This window comes from Aspergillus steynii, assembly GCF_002849105.1.
Source record: "Aspergillus steynii IBT 23096 chromosome Unknown P170scaffold_6, whole genome shotgun sequence".
In the NCBI taxonomy this organism is placed as follows: domain Eukaryota; kingdom Fungi; phylum Ascomycota; class Eurotiomycetes; order Eurotiales; family Aspergillaceae; genus Aspergillus; species Aspergillus steynii.
In genome coordinates this window covers 1,141,377-1,161,879 of record NW_020194403.1, presented here as the reverse complement: position 1 = coordinate 1,161,879, position 20,503 = coordinate 1,141,377, and the positions used below count along the sequence as shown (strand labels likewise).

At 52.0% G+C, this 20,503-nt stretch overlaps 3 protein-coding genes across 3 annotated transcripts; all 3 read left to right on the top strand.

Annotated features, from left to right (window-relative positions):
- Positions 1 to 49: 49 nt before the first annotated feature.
- On the top strand, positions 50 to 1,481 carry P170DRAFT_363223 (Rcd1-like cell differentiation family protein; the record flags this gene model as incomplete). Its single annotated transcript, XM_024844563.1, has 4 exons — positions 50 to 530; positions 631 to 786; positions 870 to 1,245; positions 1,304 to 1,481. The coding sequence occupies 4 exons, from the start codon at positions 50 to 52 to the stop codon at positions 1,479 to 1,481; spliced, it is 1,191 nt and encodes a 396-aa protein (XP_024702029.1).
- A 913-nt stretch (positions 1,482 to 2,394) lies between these two features.
- Positions 2,395 to 5,760, top strand: P170DRAFT_411976 (putative PHD finger domain protein). Its single transcript, XM_024846918.1, has 5 exons — positions 2,395 to 2,730; positions 2,842 to 2,939; positions 3,007 to 3,226; positions 3,292 to 4,140; positions 4,196 to 5,760. The coding sequence occupies exons 1-5, from the start codon at positions 2,560 to 2,562 to the stop codon at positions 5,381 to 5,383; spliced, it is 2,526 nt and encodes an 841-aa protein (XP_024702028.1). The 5' UTR covers positions 2,395 to 2,559; the 3' UTR covers positions 5,384 to 5,760.
- Positions 5,761 to 18,312: 12,552 nt separating this feature from the next.
- Positions 18,313 to 19,956, top strand: P170DRAFT_362944 (HMG-box domain-containing protein; the record flags this gene model as incomplete). The annotated part of the gene is made up of 2 exons (XM_024844543.1): positions 18,313 to 18,489; positions 18,571 to 19,956. 2 exons carry the CDS (start codon positions 18,313 to 18,315, stop codon positions 19,954 to 19,956), a joined length of 1,563 nt encoding a protein of 520 aa, XP_024702027.1.
- Between the last annotated feature and the right edge of the window lie 547 nt (positions 19,957 to 20,503).

Below are 20,503 nucleotides of genomic sequence, written 5' to 3'. Positions count from 1 at the left end.
TCTCTCCTGAGGATTACGAGTCCACGAATCCGTCCCTCGCCCGCCCGCCATGCTCCAAACGCAGACCCAACACGTCTTTTCTCATCAGCACCAATATCCCCAGGCGGATCCGTCCTGGCTGCAGCAACAGCAACAGCAACAGCAGCAGCAGCAACATCATCAAGCCCAGCACCATCCCCACCAGGCCCAGCAGCAGCACTCCTTGGTGGCCCAACAGCATGCCCAAGTCCAGGCGGCAGCGGCTGCCGCGGCTGCCGCTCAGCAGCAACATTATAACCGCATTGCCATGGCCTCCAACGCTGGCGGTGGGAATCCAGCACAGGGCGCCGGTGCCGGTGCGATAGGTGGGGATGCTTCGTTGCCGGGCGCGGTGTCGGTGATGGATGGCGGGATCAGCGATGAGAACCGCAAGGTCTTCATCTGGGTCGCCGAGCTCCTGGACCCAAACCGCAGAGAGGCGGCTCTGATGGAGCTCAGCAAGAAGAGAGAGCAGGTGCCTGAGTTGGCGTTGGTCATTTGGCATTCATTTGGTATGGGACATCTACCCTTGCGGCGACGCCATCGAGAGCCTGGTTTCTTGAAGATGGTAGCTGAGAATACGCGATTGGCTAACTTGTATCGTTTCTATAGGCGTCATGACCGCTCTACTCCAAGAGATTATCTCTGTATACCCCCTTCTAAACCCCTCCCAGTTGACGGCCGCGGCCTCAAATCGAGTTTGCAACGCGCTGGCGCTTCTGCAATGCGTTGCCTCCCATAACGAGACCCGCACTCTGTTCTTGAATGGTATGTCGCAGAACTATATGTCTCCGAAGTAGCTACGGGCTACGCGATGGGATTTGGCTGACGAGTATTTCTCTCCGAATTAGCTCACATTCCGCTTTTCCTTTACCCATTCCTGAACACCACCTCAAAATCTCGTCCGTTTGAATACTTGCGACTCACCTCATTGGGCGTGATCGGTGCTTTGGTCAAGAACGACTCCTCGGATGTCATCAACTTCCTTCTCACCACCGAGATCATCCCGCTCTGCCTTCGCATCATGGAGACGGGCTCGGAGCTCAGCAAAACGGTGGCGATCTTCATTGTACAAAAGATTCTGTTGGATGATATTGGTCTTGCTTATATTTGCGCCACGTACGAGAGATTCTACGCCGTGGGGACTGTTCTGAGCAACATGGTCACTCAGCTGGTGGAGCAGCAAACCGTCCGGTTGCTCAAGCACGTCGTGCGCTGCTTTCTTCGGTATGATTATTCTTCCACCTGGTTGTCGCGTCTACTTGGATTTCTAACTGGATTACAGCCTCAGTGACAATAGCCGAGCGCGGGAAGCGTTGCGACAGTGTCTCCCCGAACCGCTGCGGGACGCCACCTTCTCATCCGTTCTTCGCGACGACGCCGCCACGAAACGTTGCCTCGCGCAGCTCCTCATCAACCTCTCCGATAATGTCTCCGATGGCGCACCGGGTGTTGCTCTGTAAAAAGTTGACAAAAGCATCTCCTTCCTTTTTTTGACGTTGATTTTGCTTGGTATATTTGACTACCTTACGATATGCATGGGACGGTCTTAGGCGAAATGGGTTTCAGGCGCAATTTGTGTGTGAACTGGCAACAACGATACAGAAAAAAAAAATTGCAAAGAAAAACAACAAAACAGGGGAAGAGAGGGCAGACGAACGATGGGGGATCTTTGTGACCATTATGTATTAAAGGTTTTTTCTTTTTTTTCTTCTTTTTTTTTTGCTTTTTTTTTTGCTTTTATTTTTCCCCTTTTGCTCGCTCACCTTATTCTTTTTTTGCTCACCTGCCTGCTTGCTTGATTTCTACCTTCCTATTATTATGTTTATCTTTCCTTTTCTTCTTATTTCTGCAGGGTCGTCATGTCATTCCCCCCTTTGTTCTCTCCCCATTTCGGTCATAATGTGGTATAAGGCGGTGCGGTGGCGTGGATATGGATGGCGCAAGTGTTTCTGTGCATTCTCGTCCTTTCTGATCTCTTTCCCCCTCCCCATCTGAATGAGATAGACCCTCTTTGAGCGAGAGATACCAAGATCTAGGTTTTTGTTTTTTGCATGCGTTGGGCTTCACATACCTTTCCTACTTCGGGTTTGTCGGGTGGCAACGGGACCGTCAGTCTATGGCTATTATGGCTTTATTGTTTGCTGGTGCATCTATGAATGTCGATTACTTTTAAGTCCGAGACGAACCTCCGCTCCGTCGTAGTTCCAAATGGTCCCAAAGGGTGTAAAAGCGAGGGGGCGTCGAGAAGATCGACCTGAAGTGATCGGACGCCCAATCGGCCCGCCAATCACCTGACGGGCCCGACGCGCCTCCGGGAAGTCTGAGCTCATCTCCTTCGCTCGCCGACACGCCCTGCCCTCCTCTCCACCAGCACCGCTTTGCTCCCGAATTTTTGATACCGTTTGTTCGGCGCATTTCTCCCCTCCTCCCCCACTTTCTGCCTCGCCGGTTGTCAGCGCACTCTCTCCGACGCGGAATTTTCCCCATCGGCATCCGGTCCTGCGCTGCGGCGTCTTTTCATGGTCTCGAACCGCCTCCATGGTCTCGCGAAAGCGCACCCGCTCCGAGGCGGACGCCGCTCCTCAGCAGGCCCCGGAGGAACCGAATCTACTTGATCGGCTTCGGAATTGCTGGGAGTTCGCCAATCTCATGCAGTACATCGCGATTTTCGGAAAACTGATGAAGATTGATGAGGATTTCGGGATCGACGTACGTGCCCCTTCGCCGCTCGGCCTGCGAGCCGGAGGCGCAGAACCGCTCGTCATGACGTCGTGCATACCAAACCCTTTTGATGTATTCTAACCGTGTCTTCTGTAATAGGACCTAGAGACCGAATGTCTGAAACCAGAATCGTCAGAAAAGCTGCTGGAAATTGGGCTGTGTCTGCTCAAATGGGTCTCGTCGCATCGCGGCCTGACGTACGTGACCGATCTTCCCCCGGTTCCTCTGATCGCGCAAAACTGACCACGATGGATTCGTTCTTAGGTTCGATAATTTCGACGAATATACGCGACGACAGTACAATGCCAAAGCCCCTCATCTTCCCAACCCCTTCGGCCACGACGAGGTCCCGAACAAATTCTCCGAATTCGATGTCTTTTTGAAACTTCGCGTGCTTCACCAACTGACCGTGTGGACCTTCTGGAACCCCGATCGCCTTCGCGATAAGATGCCGGAGCAAAAAGAACTTGACCAGACACAATGGGTGAGTTGCCTTCCCACTGACTACGTTTTCCGGCTCGGCTCATTACTGACAACCTCCCTTTCCAGCGAATTGAAGAAGTAGGATACGATCGCGACGGGCGCTACTACTACATCCTAGACGACAACAGACTCTACCGTCGCACCGACCCTCCCCTCCCTCCCCCCAAACCGGCCAAAACGAAGGCCAAGAGGAAGAGTGCCCGAGCCGTGAGGGCGTCGAAGCGAAGAAAGGTCTCGGGAGTAGCCTTTGGCAACGATTCCTCGGACGAGGACAATAACAACCCTCCGGATGGCGACGTTGCTCGGGATCCTTTTGAAAATATGCAGTGGGAGTGCATCGCAATCACCCTTTCAGACTACCAGCAATTTTTGGCCTCTATTCGGAAAACGAAAGATGCCGATGAGAAAATTCTCCGAGACCGCATCGAGGAGGAGGTCATGCCGGTGATCGAGAAGGAAGAAGAGTCACAACAGCGACAAAAAGCCAAGCGTGAAAAGGAACTTCTCAACTTGCAGCTGCTGGCCGGCGCGAAGCGCTCGAGCCGTATTGCCGGGAAAGCCGAGAAAGAGCGACATGAGCGTGAGGAGGAAGAAGCAGCACGCAAGAAGGAAGCAGATGCCGTTGCCGCCCGCAAGGCTGAAGAGAAGAAATCGAAGATCGAAGAGGAGAGACGCTCGCGAATGCAGACCCGCGAAGAGCGCATCAAAGAGCGGGAAAAGAAGCGCCTGTTGCATGAGACCGAATTGCAAAGGATCGAGGAGGAGCAACAGAAACTCGAACGCGGCGAGAGCAGGGCCTCCGAAAGGCAGTTGAGGGCGGAACTAGAAAGACAACGCAAGAATTTGGAAGGACTCTCTCAGGATGACGAGTGGATCTTTGATTGCGCCGGCTGCGGCGTGCATGGAGAAAACTTGGTAAGGGATTCGCGCATCGAACGGAAGTCTGGCGGTTTATTGACATATTCAATAGGACGATGGCTCCCATAGCGTCGCCTGCGAAAAGTGCAGTGTGTGGCAGCACAGCAAATGCCTTGGTATTAAGCAGGATGAAGCAGAGCGCGACGATTTCCATTTTGTCTGTGTCGACTGCAAGCGGCGAGACGAGGAAGCGAAGATGCCCAAGCTCCCTCCCTTGAAATTCCGCGTTGGTTCTTCGCCATCTGCGGCCGACACCGAGAAGAACCTTCCCAAGCCCATTGCTCATACTTTTGTACCATATCAACCCCAGGCTCATCGATCTCCCTCGAAGGTCTCAAATGCGTCTCCCTCAAAACCATCTGCAATGCCGCCATCTCTGCCGCCGCAACATACGACGCAACCTGTCCCGTTCTCCCTATCACCCGAACGCCGGCCTCAGTCTGCTCATATGCCTTCGTTCGGTTCCCCCCGGGCCCCATTCTCGCCCACCAAGGGTGCCAATGGCTACACGCCGTCTAGGGATCAACTCCCCAAACTTCCGCCGATTCAGCAGGCCGCTCATCTTCCGCCCAGTCACCATGGACCTTTCCCCCAACGACCCTCGTCATCCCATTCTGTTCACAGCCAGAGTATGGCCTCGCCCATCCAAAATCGTCCGTCGATGTCCCCGACCCAGGGTAATCGTGACGTCGGTCCTCTTGCAGGGTTTCCGCCTCCGGCCGCCTCGTCCGAGAGTCCAGCTCCGTGGACCCCCTTCCGGCAACATCAAGTTTCCCGGCCAGGCAGCGGCAACTATGCCTCTTTCTCATCGGTTCACAATGGGCATTCATCCCTCCTGGCTACCCCTGGCAGTCAATCCTCCCCTCCACAGAGCTCGCAAGGCGTGCCGTTCTCGGGAATCAGCCCGACCAAGCAGTCTCCTCGACCCATGACGTCGGGCAGTATCGCCGGCGCACCGGTCCTGCCTCCTATTCAAAAACTTGAACCGAGCCCAAAGCTCATGGGTCGGAGTTCGCCAGATGCGCCCATCCCGCCGCCAGTCAAATGCATGACGCCGGAGCAGGAAGAGCGCCGACAACGGGAGAATGCGATGATGTTCCATAACCAGCCACCCTCTGGGTCCAACGGACAACATTCGGCGATGTCGTCTCCATCCCTCAATCGAATCCCTCCTCTAGGACCGTCGGCCATGGGACCTAGACGCGACTCTCAGCGTGATGCGACCAACGGGCAGTCGTGAGACGCACGTTGTTTACGGAGTGAATCACGACTAACCCGGGATCGCTTGTACACTTTCTAAACAATTAGACATTATTATTATCCGAGACCACCCAGGAGCCTTGAACATATTCTCGCGAGCAATTACAACCAAAAATGATCAGGGCGACGTCCGGTTTGGGTTGTGGAGATCCCCACGGCCGCTTTCTACGAAGGGTCTTTGTTCGCTACGACGAATCCAGCGCGGCCGGAGTTATCACCCCAGTAAATGAAGGCCGCCGCCCTCATCGCACCCACCCATGAGTCTAACCCAACCTCATGTCATGATCTTCCCGGAGTTCGGTGATGGTGTATTCCATCTTTCTTATTTTGTTTCTTTTTTTTTTTTTTTTTTTTTTTTTCCGTGTTGCCTACATGACTGGGATGTCTTTTCATAGACACGAAGCAAAAGGCGTCGTTTGCGCTGTGCGACCGCTGCGCCTCTTGTTCACCAGTCACGTTTACAACGCTTATCATATTGCTTTATTTAAAACGATTGCATGTGTTGGTTGATTGGCCAGGGGGCTGGGCAGGACTTTTTTATTTATTGTTGCATCTGGGAATATTTGATTGCTTGATTGATATACTACAGGACAGGGCGTTGCGGACCATTAAAACCAGAAGTAGAAATTGAAATGGATGGGCAGATCGATGAGCCGATCTGGTTGATTCCCCGTTATTAAAAGTGTTTTGTGTCAGGCTAGATGGACTTGATGTCTTCCTCTTTGATAGAATGGTAGGAATTCAGGTTCTTGTACTCTTTGTTGGGGTGGGAATATATAACAGTGATGAGCTTGTTGCTCTGGTATTTCTAGCTATGTATTTGCAATCTAGCTTTACCTGTCCTCCAGACTACTGAACAGATGAAAATATGTCTCAGTCACAGTATACGTATTAGGAGTAGTAGCAATATCTGAACTTGTACTGTAAACTTAATCTATATACAACTACACTCTACACATACAAACAAACCACCCAACATACAACCAAATCCAGGCCCCTCACCTACCCCTCTACCCCCAAGTCTAAGTAGTGATACATCTGCATAAGCCATGCATCCCATGCACATCCCCATCCATTGTAAATCCCGATCCCCGATGCTGATTCCGGGGGAGGGCCGTGACCGCGTGCATGAGTGCACAGGCAGACGCATGGCAATGCACATGTATGCATGTATGCATGCATACTTCATGCAGCAATCAATCAATTGATTACGGAGCACTCCGTGGTCCATAACAATAGATAGCAAACAAATAAGCACATGCGCTGGACGCATGATCAGCGGATCGAACAAACACATTCTACTTTCCTGCATGGCTGGGCTGGTTCAATATCTATTATTCGTTTTCTGTTATCTAATGTTTAATGACGGGCTGACTGGCTGTCTGGGTCTTCCTGTAGGGTAGATACTGGAGATATCGACGTTTGCTGCTGGCGAGGATCGGCTGACCCATGTACAGACATACTATGTAGGGTTGACTGTATCGCAGAGCAATCGATTAGCTAGTTGAGGGAGTGAGTGAGATTGAGAGGGGAAAATCGCTCATTCGTTTGCCCGCAGGCACATTCGTTCGTTCTCATCTCTTTCCCATCCCATCCCATCTCATCCCGTGTCAAACGCACGACCGACCCCCCTTCCCCTCCATCCGTCATTCCCCGTTGAACTAACAGCTGAAAACCCCATCCCAGAGCCCAGAGCCCAGAGTCCCAAGTCTAGACCGAATAAATTAACCGGCCCCATCAGGAGCCTCGACCGGGGTTCAAGGTAGCAGAGATTAGTGCGAGCAACCTGAGCATGGAAATAGAAACCAGGACGACACAGCAAGGAAAGTTAAACAATCCAAGACGGACACGGGATGTCGTATACGGAGGACTCTACTGCGTACATTCTATGAGATCATTCGGTTCTCGGTTGGAGGGACCGAAGAGAGTTAGAGGGTGGGATCACTGGAGAAGGGCGGTTAATTGGTTAGTCGTCGACAATTCGGTGGTCCATCCGTGGATTCAAACAATAATTGAGTCGGGATCTTGGCGCGTGCTTTCGGGGGTGCGAAGTTATCCGTGCTTTTGATTTTGTTTTATTTTTCTTGCTATTTTTTCTTCCTTTGCTGGTTTGGATTCAGTCATGAGGCAATCCGGCAGAGTTATCGAGGCGAAATCGAAAGATCATACGGAAGAGATTGAGCAGCTAAACCGGTCTCGTACAGCTCCGGCCACTCCGACAGAGAGTTAGACCAAGCAAGTAAAAGAGCACGATCCAGCGTCCATCACCATTAGTGAGAGTGCTAGTCGAGCCACCTTGGCAATTAAGAACGGGTCATTGCGCTGGGATGCATTCGTTTGGCCGGCACTGCGGGTCGTGGGTCGCTCGTCTGAGTCGTTTCTCCTATTGTCGCTGGGCGACTAGGTAGAACTAGTCTGGGTCCTCTATTGTCCCGAGGACCGTTTGATTATCCTAAGTCCAGGTGGAGTGCAGGATGCAGTGATGCACAGGGATTTGCGTTGCCGAGGGCCAAAAGAACGCGAGAAAGGAGGGAAACAATAGGATGAAGCTTGCGGACGAACGACGCTAAGAGGACTAGCCAGCGAGGCTAAACGACGGATCGCGAGCGAGAAGCACAGGAAATCACGCACTTAATTTAATTACATTTACATTGTTCGAGACCGGCCCTAGAGGATGCAGTAGTGAGGCGCCCTCGCCTTAGGGCTCCGGCGAGTCGAAATACCGAGGATCGGCCGGATTGATAATCATTATCAATGCAGGCAGAAGGAAGCCGAGTGGGTATGATCATTTACCCAGATGCGACGTTATAATTTAGCCCTCTTGGGAGTAGGCCTCGTCGGCATCCTCCCCGGACTGCGGAGGAACTTCCTAACGGGAGAATATCCCCCCAGGAAATCGTGGTCATTGCTTGTTTAGGCTGCGGCGCAGGTGCAATAATTTTGGTAGCATCGAGACTAGCAGGGGACTCGGTGGAGTAGATCTCGATCCTTCGCGCATCGAGTTCTATTATGATGGTCCGGTCGAGGTTGGATCGACCGAGTTTTCATATCACGCCTATAGTACCCAGGGAGGTAGCATCGAGACACGGGATAACCGATAGGAGGCACTACGTACCCCGTAGGACCGTAGGACGAGACTCACGAGCATCATCCCATCTCTCGTGAACCGACCAGATCCACTCCGATTCGGATAACGCCGCAATCCTTCCCTCCTGAGCATCATCGCCGCACGACCAAGTCAATCAAACGGGTGGAGACCAGAGGCCCAGTTGGGCCCAAATTCCCGTCTTTCTCTCTCTCTTGTTCCCCCTTGAGATCAACTGATATGACGGGCCGGCTGTCACATCCTCCCGCGCCGGAAGGCTACTAGACAGCTTGATGGGGAATGGGATGGGGCAAAAAAGCAACGAGAAAAGAGACCAGTCCAGTCAAGAAACGGCCGTCGAGTTGTAGGGTTGAGAGTTGCGCATTCGTGCTACTCTGTACTCCGGAAACTCCGGGATGAGGCAGCATCCGACGCGGCCATTGGGTTTGCGAAGTATGGAACCCGGTTTGGTCCGTCCATTCAGGGGCTTCCATCTGATCAGAAACCTCCCCAAGAAAAAAAATGAAAAAAATCCCCCCGAATCCAAAATTCGGGATATGAAAAAAAAAGAAAAGAAAAGGAAAAAAAAAAAGATGGAATCAAATGCATCATCGATCTCGACGATGAAGCTGAATCTGGATGGGCAGTGGAGCATCATTACCACTGGGCGACTAACCATGCTCCGTAGTTGCCTGTCGCCGCCTGTCGATCGCCCCCAACTGGAATGGCGGCTGAACCCGAACTGGCCGGGGGTTCTCCTTACTAAAGGACTGATCAGTAACATATCCAGATTAGACCGGAGGACTAGCTGAGGTAGTAGCCTACCGCGATGAAATTTGATGACTCCATGACACGATCACCATTGCATGGATAGGCCGGCAGGAGGTAGTAGAGACTAAGTAGAAACCGGATTGCGATTCGGTCCATGCTGAGGCTGGACCTATCTGAAGTCTTGGTCAAATGATACTCAGCCGGGGAAGAAGAGGGGAATAAACTTGAGGTAGGACAGACCGATATTCCGTGCATCATCGCTTGCCACCTATGTACCACCTATAGAACACCTTATTATAGTCTAAATCCACGGCGGTGGCCAGTGAGAGGTGCGCCGTGGGGGATACTGGACAGTCATCTGAGTTCGACGGCGAGGATCCAGGAGATTCATTGCCCACCAGGCTGATTTCATGCCAGTACTGCCAGTCTGCACCAGCAGTTGTCAGCGAACCCGCTAGCGCCGTGAGTCGGATTACCGGTTTGAATGCGCAGCGCATTGCATGGCGGCGCGTATGTCCGATGACATCGGGCTCGGTGGTCCCAGTACTCGCCATTCCCCGGTGAAGGGGCCAAAAAAAAAATAAAAACAGGAGAGTCCAACTCAGGGTGAAGGAAGCCCTGAACCGTTTAGGATCTTCCGATGGGTACCACTACATTAGTGCACTGCGGGAGGTCCTCGAATGGCATTGGCGAGCGGTCCGGCCTATCGGGCAGTCTTCGCTTCCAATTTCAATTGTGTTCGAGCTGCGTACTCCGCCAGTATGTCCATCGTGCCACTTGTAATTTGCAACAGGACGCAGTCCGAGGGACCGCGGTTGTCGCAAGTATCGGCGATCCCTGGGAGCCCTCGTGGGGATCTCTCCGTGCCTCTCGAACCGCAGGGAACGAACGATCTGAAGTATCATTCTGGCAGCGAGCATGACGGCCAATCAATCGCCGTTCTTACACGAGCTGCCCGGCTGGTAGAAAGAGCCGACCAATGAGGGACCCCAGCGCGGCCGGAGAGTCCGCGTATTTCCACGGAGGGGGGAGTGGAGCCGGGCCTAGATTCGCATCATGGGACTTCTTCGGCCGATTCTTACGTTCCTGCGCGCTTTGGCTGTGGCTTCTGCTGCTGCTGCTGCTGTTGAGGTCGGGAGGATCGGACGTGTCGTGTTCTTGCGGTGGATGATTTGCAGATCCCATCATTTCTCCCTATGTAGCCTAGTGTCCCTTGGATCAGATATGGATATCCACCCATTGGCCACATCCTGCGCTACCAGTATCGGCGAGTATAGTACCACGTACAGGATTGTACCGACTCGAACATTGCCAATCAATCCGAGCAGCTGGACTTTGCCGCGGGGACCTCATAGAACGATATCTCGAATTCCGGACCGCGGCAGGCAGGACTAACGATTTGTGTAACCAGCCAGAAGGCCGAATCCCCGAGTGCTGTTTGCCTTGCAGGGCACCTGCAGCGTTCATCCAGTGAAATGCACCTATCAGCCCCAGATCCGCCGTGTCGGTAACCAATCCCCGCGCGAGAATCCGAGACGCCGTACATGCAGTGTAATTCAGCATTGGCCAATGAGGGGCAGCCAGGACTGCTTGTTGGATCGTCTTCCCTGCCGATACTAATCAGCACTTAGTTACGCGGTGTGGTGTTAGGTATGATCACTGCCCCTCTCCATCGGCCTGCATATTTCCGGTGTGCAGGCGAAACCGTCCCAATCCGGTGCGTGTGTCGCCTTAGCTCGTTGGCACTGGTATAGCCGCTGTTGACGCCTTTCGCTCTGGCGTTGGATTACAAATGTGTGCAACTTACGTTGGTGATATATAGATATGGGTGCAGATATCATGCACAGCCTTCGCCAATTGTCGCGCTGGATCGGTCTAACGATGTAGCTAGGGTGTTTAGTGCTTTTATTCTGTTCCCTGCTGCCAACACTCAACAGCCTGGAGCCATTTCGGTTGGATCTAGCGGTGAGACAACTTTTTAGTATGCTACTATGAATACACTGTTCTGTTCAGCTCGTTGACCGATTCTCTGGCTTTCTGCGGGGATGAATTGACTCAGCCCGGACACAGCCCTACTGTCCTGCCCTGCCCTGCCCTGCCTCTGACAAACCCTGTAGATTTTCTCCGGGCCTTACCCCTCCCTTCCCCCCTGGTCAAGGTTTACCAGGATCAGCCTGTCGATTCAGCGTTCCATCAGCACCCCTCTCTCCTCTCCTCCTTATCGGCCGTTAATATCGACAGGCAAGTATGCAGGACCAAAGTTGTGACTCTGGTGAACGTGACCGGGAAAAAACAACCGCAGTCCTATTAGATACGATCGACCATTGGCTTTCCCGGACTTTGACCCCTGCAGAATGAGACGTGGCGTTTTTTCTTGGACGCCATTTGATGCATCGAGCCTATTCTTCTTCTCTATTCTACGGCCTATTCAGAGGTGGGTTGGCAAGGGAAAAGAAAACCTCCCATTGGTAGAACGCCGGATTCGAGAATGGATTGAATAGCGACTTTGCGCGAGGCTCTCTCTATCTGTGGGTTTGACCTGGATAACTGAGTGGATCCGGCGCGATACGGTCATCCATTCTACACATGTTTCCGTTTCCGGTCGGGGTGCTCATACTGTCAAGATGACCATCTGGATCCCTACTATTCTTGTCTCGTTTCATCGATTGGAAATGTGTAACCCTCTGTTCGATTCCCCTCTCGTTCAGCCTCTTTCTTTCTTCAAAATCCCCATTGTTGATCGATGTCTGGAGAATGGGGATAAAAATAATCGTGCGGATGAAAGGAATCAGCTGAGACAGGATGAAACGAACAACGGACTCGACACACGTGTCCCCCCGAATCTTTGTAATTCATCGCCATAGCAATGGAGACAAACAAACAGGCCTCCAGAGAAAGAGCACATATATTTAGATCATGAATGAATGCCCTCAATGAAAATGAATAGGAACGGGGTTCGAATCCTAGTCACCATCCCCAACAGCCCTAGTTTAGTTCCTTGCTGCATCCCTGCCTTTTCGTTTCGCGCTCCCCTGTGCAACACCATGGCCCTGGCCCTGAACCATCCTAGTCATGGATATCGCCCCCCTCCCCCCCCTTCCCCCCGCCAATCCAAAGGTACTTCCTACTCTGTATACTCCCTACTCTAGCGGGGGATCCACACCCCCCCAACACCCTGAATGGACATCGCATCCAAATTAAGTTTATATCGATATCGCCGGATCCGGCCACACCACCCACCCACGAGACCCAACCACGGCCGATACCTGCTAATCCCATCCATGAAACAACCCGTGCAGGACTGCAGAGACCTTGGACTTGGACTTTTCTTTCACCCGCCTCTTCCCACCCCCTCTTCCTCTTTTTTTTCCCCTCCATCGCAATGGCACAAGCCATGTCCTTGGCGCCGTCACTTGGACAGTCGCACTAACGCGGCGTGCTCAAGCCCCCTCCCCGACCTCCACTTCGAGTCATGGGATGTCCGGATCTAGAAAGGTGCGCGTCTTGGCGGGGCGCGTTCTGGTCTTCTAGAAGGTCCATCGAACGGCTTGTGGAGTCTGTCGATCCCTGTCACTTGTTGCTTTTTTTGCTTTTTCTTTTTTCTTTTATTTTTATTTGCTTTTTTTTAAACACGTCCTCGTAGCCTGGGGTTGGCGATCGGAGACTAGTCTATATCTGAGACTTGTTAGATACTACTATACCCAATTTAACTTTCCCTACATATATATGTTTTTTGTCGATTGATATGTACGTGGGAGAGTAAGGTTTCAAGGCTGCGCCGGATATGACTTCCCACGGAGGACTCCGTACAGACGGAGGAGATAGAGGAAGGAGTTTAGCTTGATTAATTCCGTGTGTAACATACCTCTGGGTGTGGAGATATGTTAGAGTTTCGAGTATCGGGTCTAGCTCGTAGCTATCCAGGCAGAAGGATATGTATGTCAACACTACGACCTATTCCGGATCTCGTACGAGGACATCCGAGAGGTGAGAGGCGAGAGGCGAGAGGCGGAGACTAAGGTTAGAAGTATACACCGTCGAGATAGGAAAGGATGTGGTGTGAGGAACCGGGAACGAGGGAGCCGGGGAGAAAAAAAGGGAAAAAAAGCCATACCCACAAGTTGTAATAGGACGATGCCTAGGCTACCTACCTTGCCTCGAGGGAACCGGAAGGGAAGGGAAATGGGAAGGGCCGCTATGACCGTCGGAGCCGTCCGACCTCGCAATCTACTCGACCCGACTGCTCCGCACAGATGGTGCATAGGAGTAGTGTAGTATGATGGACAGGAGCTATACCCTAGCAATAAACATACGTAGGTATGTCGTATGCAGTGATGCACCGATCGACAATTAGTGGCAGGGGGGAAGGATCTCATCGCAATAACTACCACCTACGTATGCAGTTCGCAATTATCCAGTCCCCACTACGAGACAACACACGAGGGAAAAGTACGACTCGCCAACCCTAGAAAGTATAAACGCCTGGCGTGCGGAAATCTACCTCGTACCAACTAGCAACGCCTCCTTCACCCCCCTAATGCAGGAGTATTAACACCAAAACACGCTCCATTCCCCCCCTAGGACCCGATAGGATAAGGCGCAGAAGGCATGGAATTCTCATAGAATCAGCCATGGAGGGGATCTGACATCCACGGCGAAAACCTTATGCCTCTAGGGGGGGAGGGAGAAGAGGAAAGATGCACAAAGAAAACATTGTGCGGGAACTGGGCTAGACCGAAATGAAGATAAATCCAAACAAGTCGGGCAAAAAAGAAGAATAATCGACGCAGGGTCGGCGTCGGGCGCGGTTCCTGCGCAAGCCATCAAAGTCTATATACCACTACCAATATCGTAGCAGCACGTATTTGGGGGGTCTTCACTGGGTCGGGGTGAGTTTTCCTCGTCCGCTCTGTCTTCACGGCGTGCGCTAACGTCGATCGAGGCTCTAGTGGATTTTCGTGAGGTTGGGGATTCTTCCTCGGGATCAATTAGATTTAGGGTGCGATGGGGGGGAGTCAGCTGAGTGGCATTTTAGCATTTTATTTTGTTTTGTTTTTCGTTTAAGATTGACAATTGCAGTAATAATGCAGCATAAAATGACGGAGCAAAAGAAACGAAGAAAACAAAATAATAAGCGGGAAATACCTACCTGCGGTGGATACGTGACTTTTTGATAGAAAATAGTGGATACAACGAGGAAACCCGGGGATCATTGCATCCTCAACCATTCCAACCCCGGGGACCAGCAGCGCCAACAGCCAGCAAAAAAGGGTGGTTCGCAACATGGTGGCCACATGTCGAGTTACCTGGTTTTGGACGCCTGCACGTTCCACTAGCAGGGAGGAGGAGAAGGAGGGGGGGAAGAAACCAGGTAACTACCCACCCCCCGACCTACGTTTTTTCTGCGGGAGCGCGGAAGGGTTACAGATCAACTGTTTCGTACAACGTGAAGACCGGACAGATGACTTTGAGCGCACATATACCCTCCATCAGATCTACTAAGTAAGCACTCTCCGCACTTAAGATGAGGGACGAGGAGCATCATACCGGTTCGTGCGCCTTCGTATAACAGGGCCTTCTCATGAAGATTATTTGGAATGCGTCCGGTCTCGCTCTCTTTTTCTCCTGGCCAGTGGCCGGTGGCATTGAGTTTACGGGCCAGTCTGGGCAACACTTCTTAGCTACGAGACTACTTTCTGACCTGACGAAAAGTTCTTTGTCCCAGGCGATCATCACGAACCCGAGGAGAGGGAAAGCCCATGGTCATATTTTATGTATATTGAAAGAAATCTGGGATGTCCAGAAGATATAAAATCGAAAAATAAATAAATAAATCAACTAAAGGGGGGTGAGGGGGGGAATAGCAATCTAGATGGAGGGGGGGAAGGAGGGTGGGGTGGGGAGCAGGTGGCAGAATGTAGGGGAAAAAAAAAAAAAAAAAAAAAAAAAAAAAAAGCCGCAGTCAAACGAGAGCGAAGCAGCAACCGCCGTGATCCCCAAGTAGCTGTCAAGCAATGCACCGATGCAGGGAGCCAAGAGCCAAGAGCCACACTCTCCCCGTCAGGTCAATCTCCGTACCGTGGCGTGTATCATACGGTCATAGATTACGCGCTACCGCAATCCGGACAGCCCATGATCTGCTGGACCAGTCCTAGTGCGCCGCATACTTCAGGCCCGACCCCGCCTGCGCCAATCACCGCGCGGTGGCGTTTTCTGGGTAATTGTCATTTCCATGGGGCTTTCGCCCAACCGACGAGGAATTTATCTGTCAGATGAGAAACTCTAACCAGAGACGGCTCAGGAAAAAGAAATGACATCGATGGCCCTGGAAGTGCAGGAGGCCGCAGGAGTTGGCCTTCGAGGAGGGGAGGAGGGCAGGAGACGGTGCTAAACGAGCATGGAAGTAAGTTGTCATCCAGGCCTATACTTCGTACCTGGTATACTCGGACGGATATGGCCCCTAGGTAGGTACTAGGTACTAGGCACGGTGGGATATCACCGTATCACTAGACCCAAAGTGCTACCTCAGACACCTCCGGAATACCAGGCCAGCGAAGCTAGCCCAGCTAGCTGCGCCGGAGTAAACGAGCGAGCCCGTTTGGCAGCCAAACCATGGCCCCTTCCACCTGCCAGCATCCGAGCCCGGTCTAATCAGAACCGTTTCCACTATTGAGATCGCCGATAATGGCCCCGACGTGCCCCCTCGGACTTTCGGGCTTTACCCAGACCCAACCTAGCGCCTCTACTAGCGATGATCTACTGGGTCGAATGTGGGGAAAAAGACAAGATGGTGATCGTCTCCCTCGTACGGCCTGGGAGAGACGTGGGCCGGAATCCACGGTAGGGAAAAAAGCAAAGTGATGATGGCCGCACGTGTGGGGGAAAAGGCAAAAGGTAAACGACAAGGCTGGTTCCACGGGTGAACTGAGTTATCCGGGCGAACCTTTTCTCTCGCCTAACCGAGCCTCCCAGTGGTGATGCGGACGATCGAGGGAACCACTCTTCGTGTTCCTGATTCCACGGGCGGACAGATGGGACCGAGCTGTCATGAGGGAATGGGGGGAAGGCAAAATGTCCTGCAGACCGTCGGTGAGTCCAGACTGCTCTAGGGACGGGGACAATAGAGATTGAGGGCGGGTGAAGAGGACTGAGTACTATAAAAGTCTATTATTTCGACCAGACTAACGTAGTCGGAGGAGAGTAGATGATGTGACCATTGTATTTTTATTTTATTTTTTGCCTGGCTAATGAGAGACTGCGTACTGCGTAGTAGAAATGCAAATGGCGCATTAATTAAAATCGGAAAGCATCCAAATTAATTTCCAAAATGTAGGTTGGCCTTTAGCTCCCCGCTGGGGATCTCGCGATAATTTCCTCCCTGCTGATAGGCTCCTCCAGAACTAGTGGGCAGTGGTTCGTACGAGGTGCATCAGGACTAGGTAGACGTGCAGTGGAGTTGGGCCTATCTGAAGCTCATCCGCCCAAAAACTCCCCTCTGTAGCAGGCTAAACCGCCTTGGGGCCGGCGTAGATTAAACTAGGGAGATGAATGGTATGAGGATCTGCCCTGCTCCATGTGTGACACGCTTGGCTTGAGCGTTAGACTGTGACACAATTTCACAAATTAATACAGCATTTTGATTATTATTTCCCCTAGCCACTGGGTCCTATTAATAATATTGCGCCAATATACGGAGCACAGGACGTACGGCGGAGGAGTATAGGCGGTTGCCCCAACACGTTCCTAAGGACGAGTTCTAAGAATATACTGCGTACAGACATCCTGACCACTTTTACTACGTCCGTCGTGCCCTACAATGGTTCATGCATCTGGGGAGAGTTTCAGATTCGATCAAAGGGAACCGGTTACTCTCGCATCTTCAGCTTCTTCAAGGGTTACAGGCATTCATTCAGATCTCAATTTGGCACAAAGACGGCAAGGAAGAGGGAGGGAATAGAAACGGCCGGCGTCAAGAAATTCATGCTGAAAGAGGGATAAAAATATCAAGATCGAATTCCATCTCTGGAAGCACTAATGAGGGCACGATAAATCAAATATTCCAGAAAGATGAAAATGAAATATGAAAATAAAATAAGAAAAAATAAAAATCAAAAATGAAAATCAAAAAATCCAATGCCAGAAAATCAAAAAATAAAAAAAAAAAACAAATATTCCCACACCCCCCGAATCAAAAATCGCGTCGCCAGAAAAGAAAAACCTCCTTCCCCCCCAATCAGCGGGCGTCCCAGCGGAGTGGACAAAGACAACGCCATCGCCAACCCCAAGCAGGAATAGGAAAACACCGCCGCCGCCAACAGGGTGGGCTTTTTTGGGCCTGAGTCAGGGTCTCAGCCGCTAGGATTCCATGGATGGACGGCCATCTAGAACGACGGTCTGCAACATCATTCATCGTCTACTCTTAACCCGCCTCCCTTCCCGCCTGCCGTTGTATTTTATCTTATAATGACGCTGCTCGTCGCTGCAGATCCTCGCAGGTAAAACATCCCCTATAGTATCGGACTGACTGACGAACTGGCTTTCCTACCAAGCAAGCTTGGTTCCTTGATTGACTTGCTCGTTTTACTTCCCACTTCACTTCCTTTATCTTTTCCTCTCTGGCTGTGATTGTTGTTCTCTCTCTTCTTTCTTCCCTTCAATCACCCATTTCCCTATCCGAACAAATCAGAAGGCCGATCCTGTCTTGGTGATCTTTTATTGTGGTCTCTTCCTTTCTATTTGGGTTTCATTTGCCTCCTTTTGTCTCTTTCTTTTTGACCACCCGGTTGTGTGGTTTGGGATCTTGCAGACAGCGCCTCATGCACCGTCTCCCCAACCGAGTGGACCAGTACATTTACAATTTCTTCGCTCGCTTCAAGCTTCCCCTCTTTTTCTCCCTTGGGATTGCCGTCTGCATCTTTCTTTGGGTTCTTTCCAAACGCCTCTGCGCAATCAGTTCCCTCTTTCCAGCGCTTAGAAAACGAAAGGAAAAAGAAGAGTTATTGCCAGTGACCCAGGAGGTCATCCCTTGGACCAAAGAAAAATCCGCTATGCTGATGCCCGGCCATCCTCCCTCTCCTCCTCAATCCACAGACGGTGCCACGCCTGAACTTCACGGGAATTCGTGCGGTGTCATTCCCTCCTTGTTCAGCCAAGCCAGTGTTCTTGAATCTGCTGCGCTCCACGGAAACGGTATAGCCAACGAGGCCGCTTACGACAGTGGTTCCCAGCCGGTCATGGTGAGTTAGAGATTCCTTATTCCCCTCCCCAGCCGTCTCTCCTCCGGGATCTCGCAGTTTCTGACCAGCAGCTAGGATTATCATAACTCCCCTTATTCGCACAACATGCCGTTGCATTCGGCTCAGATGATCGCAAATGGCGTCCAGGTGGAAACACCCCCGCCTACCTCAGACGACGACTTCCTCCGCGGTAGTGCGGAGTCAACGCCCTCATCGCAATGGCTCTCGCCTTCGGACCAATCCAAGACTCGCCCAAAGCGGAAGGTCAGCAAGAGCCTTAGATCCCCACGCAGGACCGGTGGGAGACAGAAAAGAATCGACTACGCCGGGATGCCTGGTCCGTTGAGCGAACTGACCAAGCACATGACCCAGGTGCCGATCAAAGACATGGAAGAGTGGGTGCACCGGCCGGTCGAGGTCCGCCAGCAGGAGGCCAAACAGAAAGGCAAGATTGCCCGTCCCATGAACTCGTTCATGCTCTATCGATCCGCCTATTCCGAGCGGGCCCAGAAGTGGTTCGTCCAAAACAACCACCAAGTTGTGTCGAGAATGGCGGGGCAGAGCTGGCGAATGGAATCGCCTGAGGTTCGCAAGAAGTATGAGCTTCTGGCGAGGATCGAGAAGAACAACCATGCCAGAGCCCACCCTGGATACCGCTTCGCCCCCGAAAAAGACAAGAAGAAGCGATCCAGGTCTCTAGAGGCGCGTCGCAGTCCCAAGAGCTCCGAAAGTCCATCGCAGTCTAGCCGCCTGTCGCAGTCCAGTCGCTTGTCGCAGGGCAGTCCATTCTTGAGCCATGCCCGATCCATCAGCTCAGACCAGGGCAGCCGATGGGATAGCCGTGACTCTACCCCGTTTGGGTTCGTCGAGCATGGTTTGCCTGCAGGGGGCTATCTCAGCTCCTCATGGCACTCCAGCAACCCGGGAAGACCAGCCCCCGGCATGATGTCTTCCCCCGGCATGATGTCGTCTCCCGAGCCCGCTCAATTTTTGCAGCAGACTGTTCAGCCCAGTATGATGGGCTCTCACGTGGAAGATGTTCGGTTCAGGAGGGTTGGCTTGCAGGATGTCCATTACACCACATCCACTGCCTTGGCAGGATTGCCAGGTGCAGCTCACCATGAGCTTCTTCAGCCGCAGACGGCTCCCGGGGCCGGTCCCCACGGACAGCTGGATCCCCAGTTGCTGGCATTCCAAGGCGAAGCTCCAAATGGCGGAGGCCATGTTTACAGCAACTCTCATTATTCGATGTGGCCAGAGAACACCGGGGCCAACTCTTACCTTCCTGTCAACGCAACACTTTCTCCCACCTCGGTGGCTAGCCAGGTCCTGCCGGGATACCCGTCAGGGTTGCCAAGTATGATGGATAACCGTGAGACATGGGACCCCAACCAGGAAGGATCCATGGACACCGGTGGGGAGTTTGACAGCTGGATCAACTCTCATCAATCCGGATACTAGGACGAACATCGTATAGTGTGTCCTAAGAAGAGAGTGTTGATATGACGAAGGCGACGAGCCCCGTCGGAGCCATGCATCATGGGGTATATGCCGTCTTTACTGGATTAATTTGGGTTGGCTCTTTGCTTCGTGCGACTTAGGACTGTTTAGATTCCCTCCTTTTGTTTTTGATTCTGTTTTCTCTTCTGCTTTTTCTTCGTTCTCCGCCTGGTTTTATTCCGTCGTTCCTTTCTCTGGGTCTGGCTATTTTTCTTGTCTCGTTCTGGGTGGAAAATCTGCGTGTAACACGGGTTTACTCAAGTGTGGTATTCTGCTTTTGTTGGGGTAGTTATTGTATGGTTGCGTCCGGGTTCTTGATTGGTGATAGATTAGTGTGGGCTTTGCTCGTTATACAGATAGCAAACCATTCAAGGTTTTATAATCTCTCTCTCTATCCCTCTTTCTTGTGGAACTTATGCATCCTGTAGATTAGTCGTGAGGACAAGGGGAAATTCTAGCAAGAGACCACGGGTGAAGTTGTAACAAGGGTGATATATCGAAGGCAGAC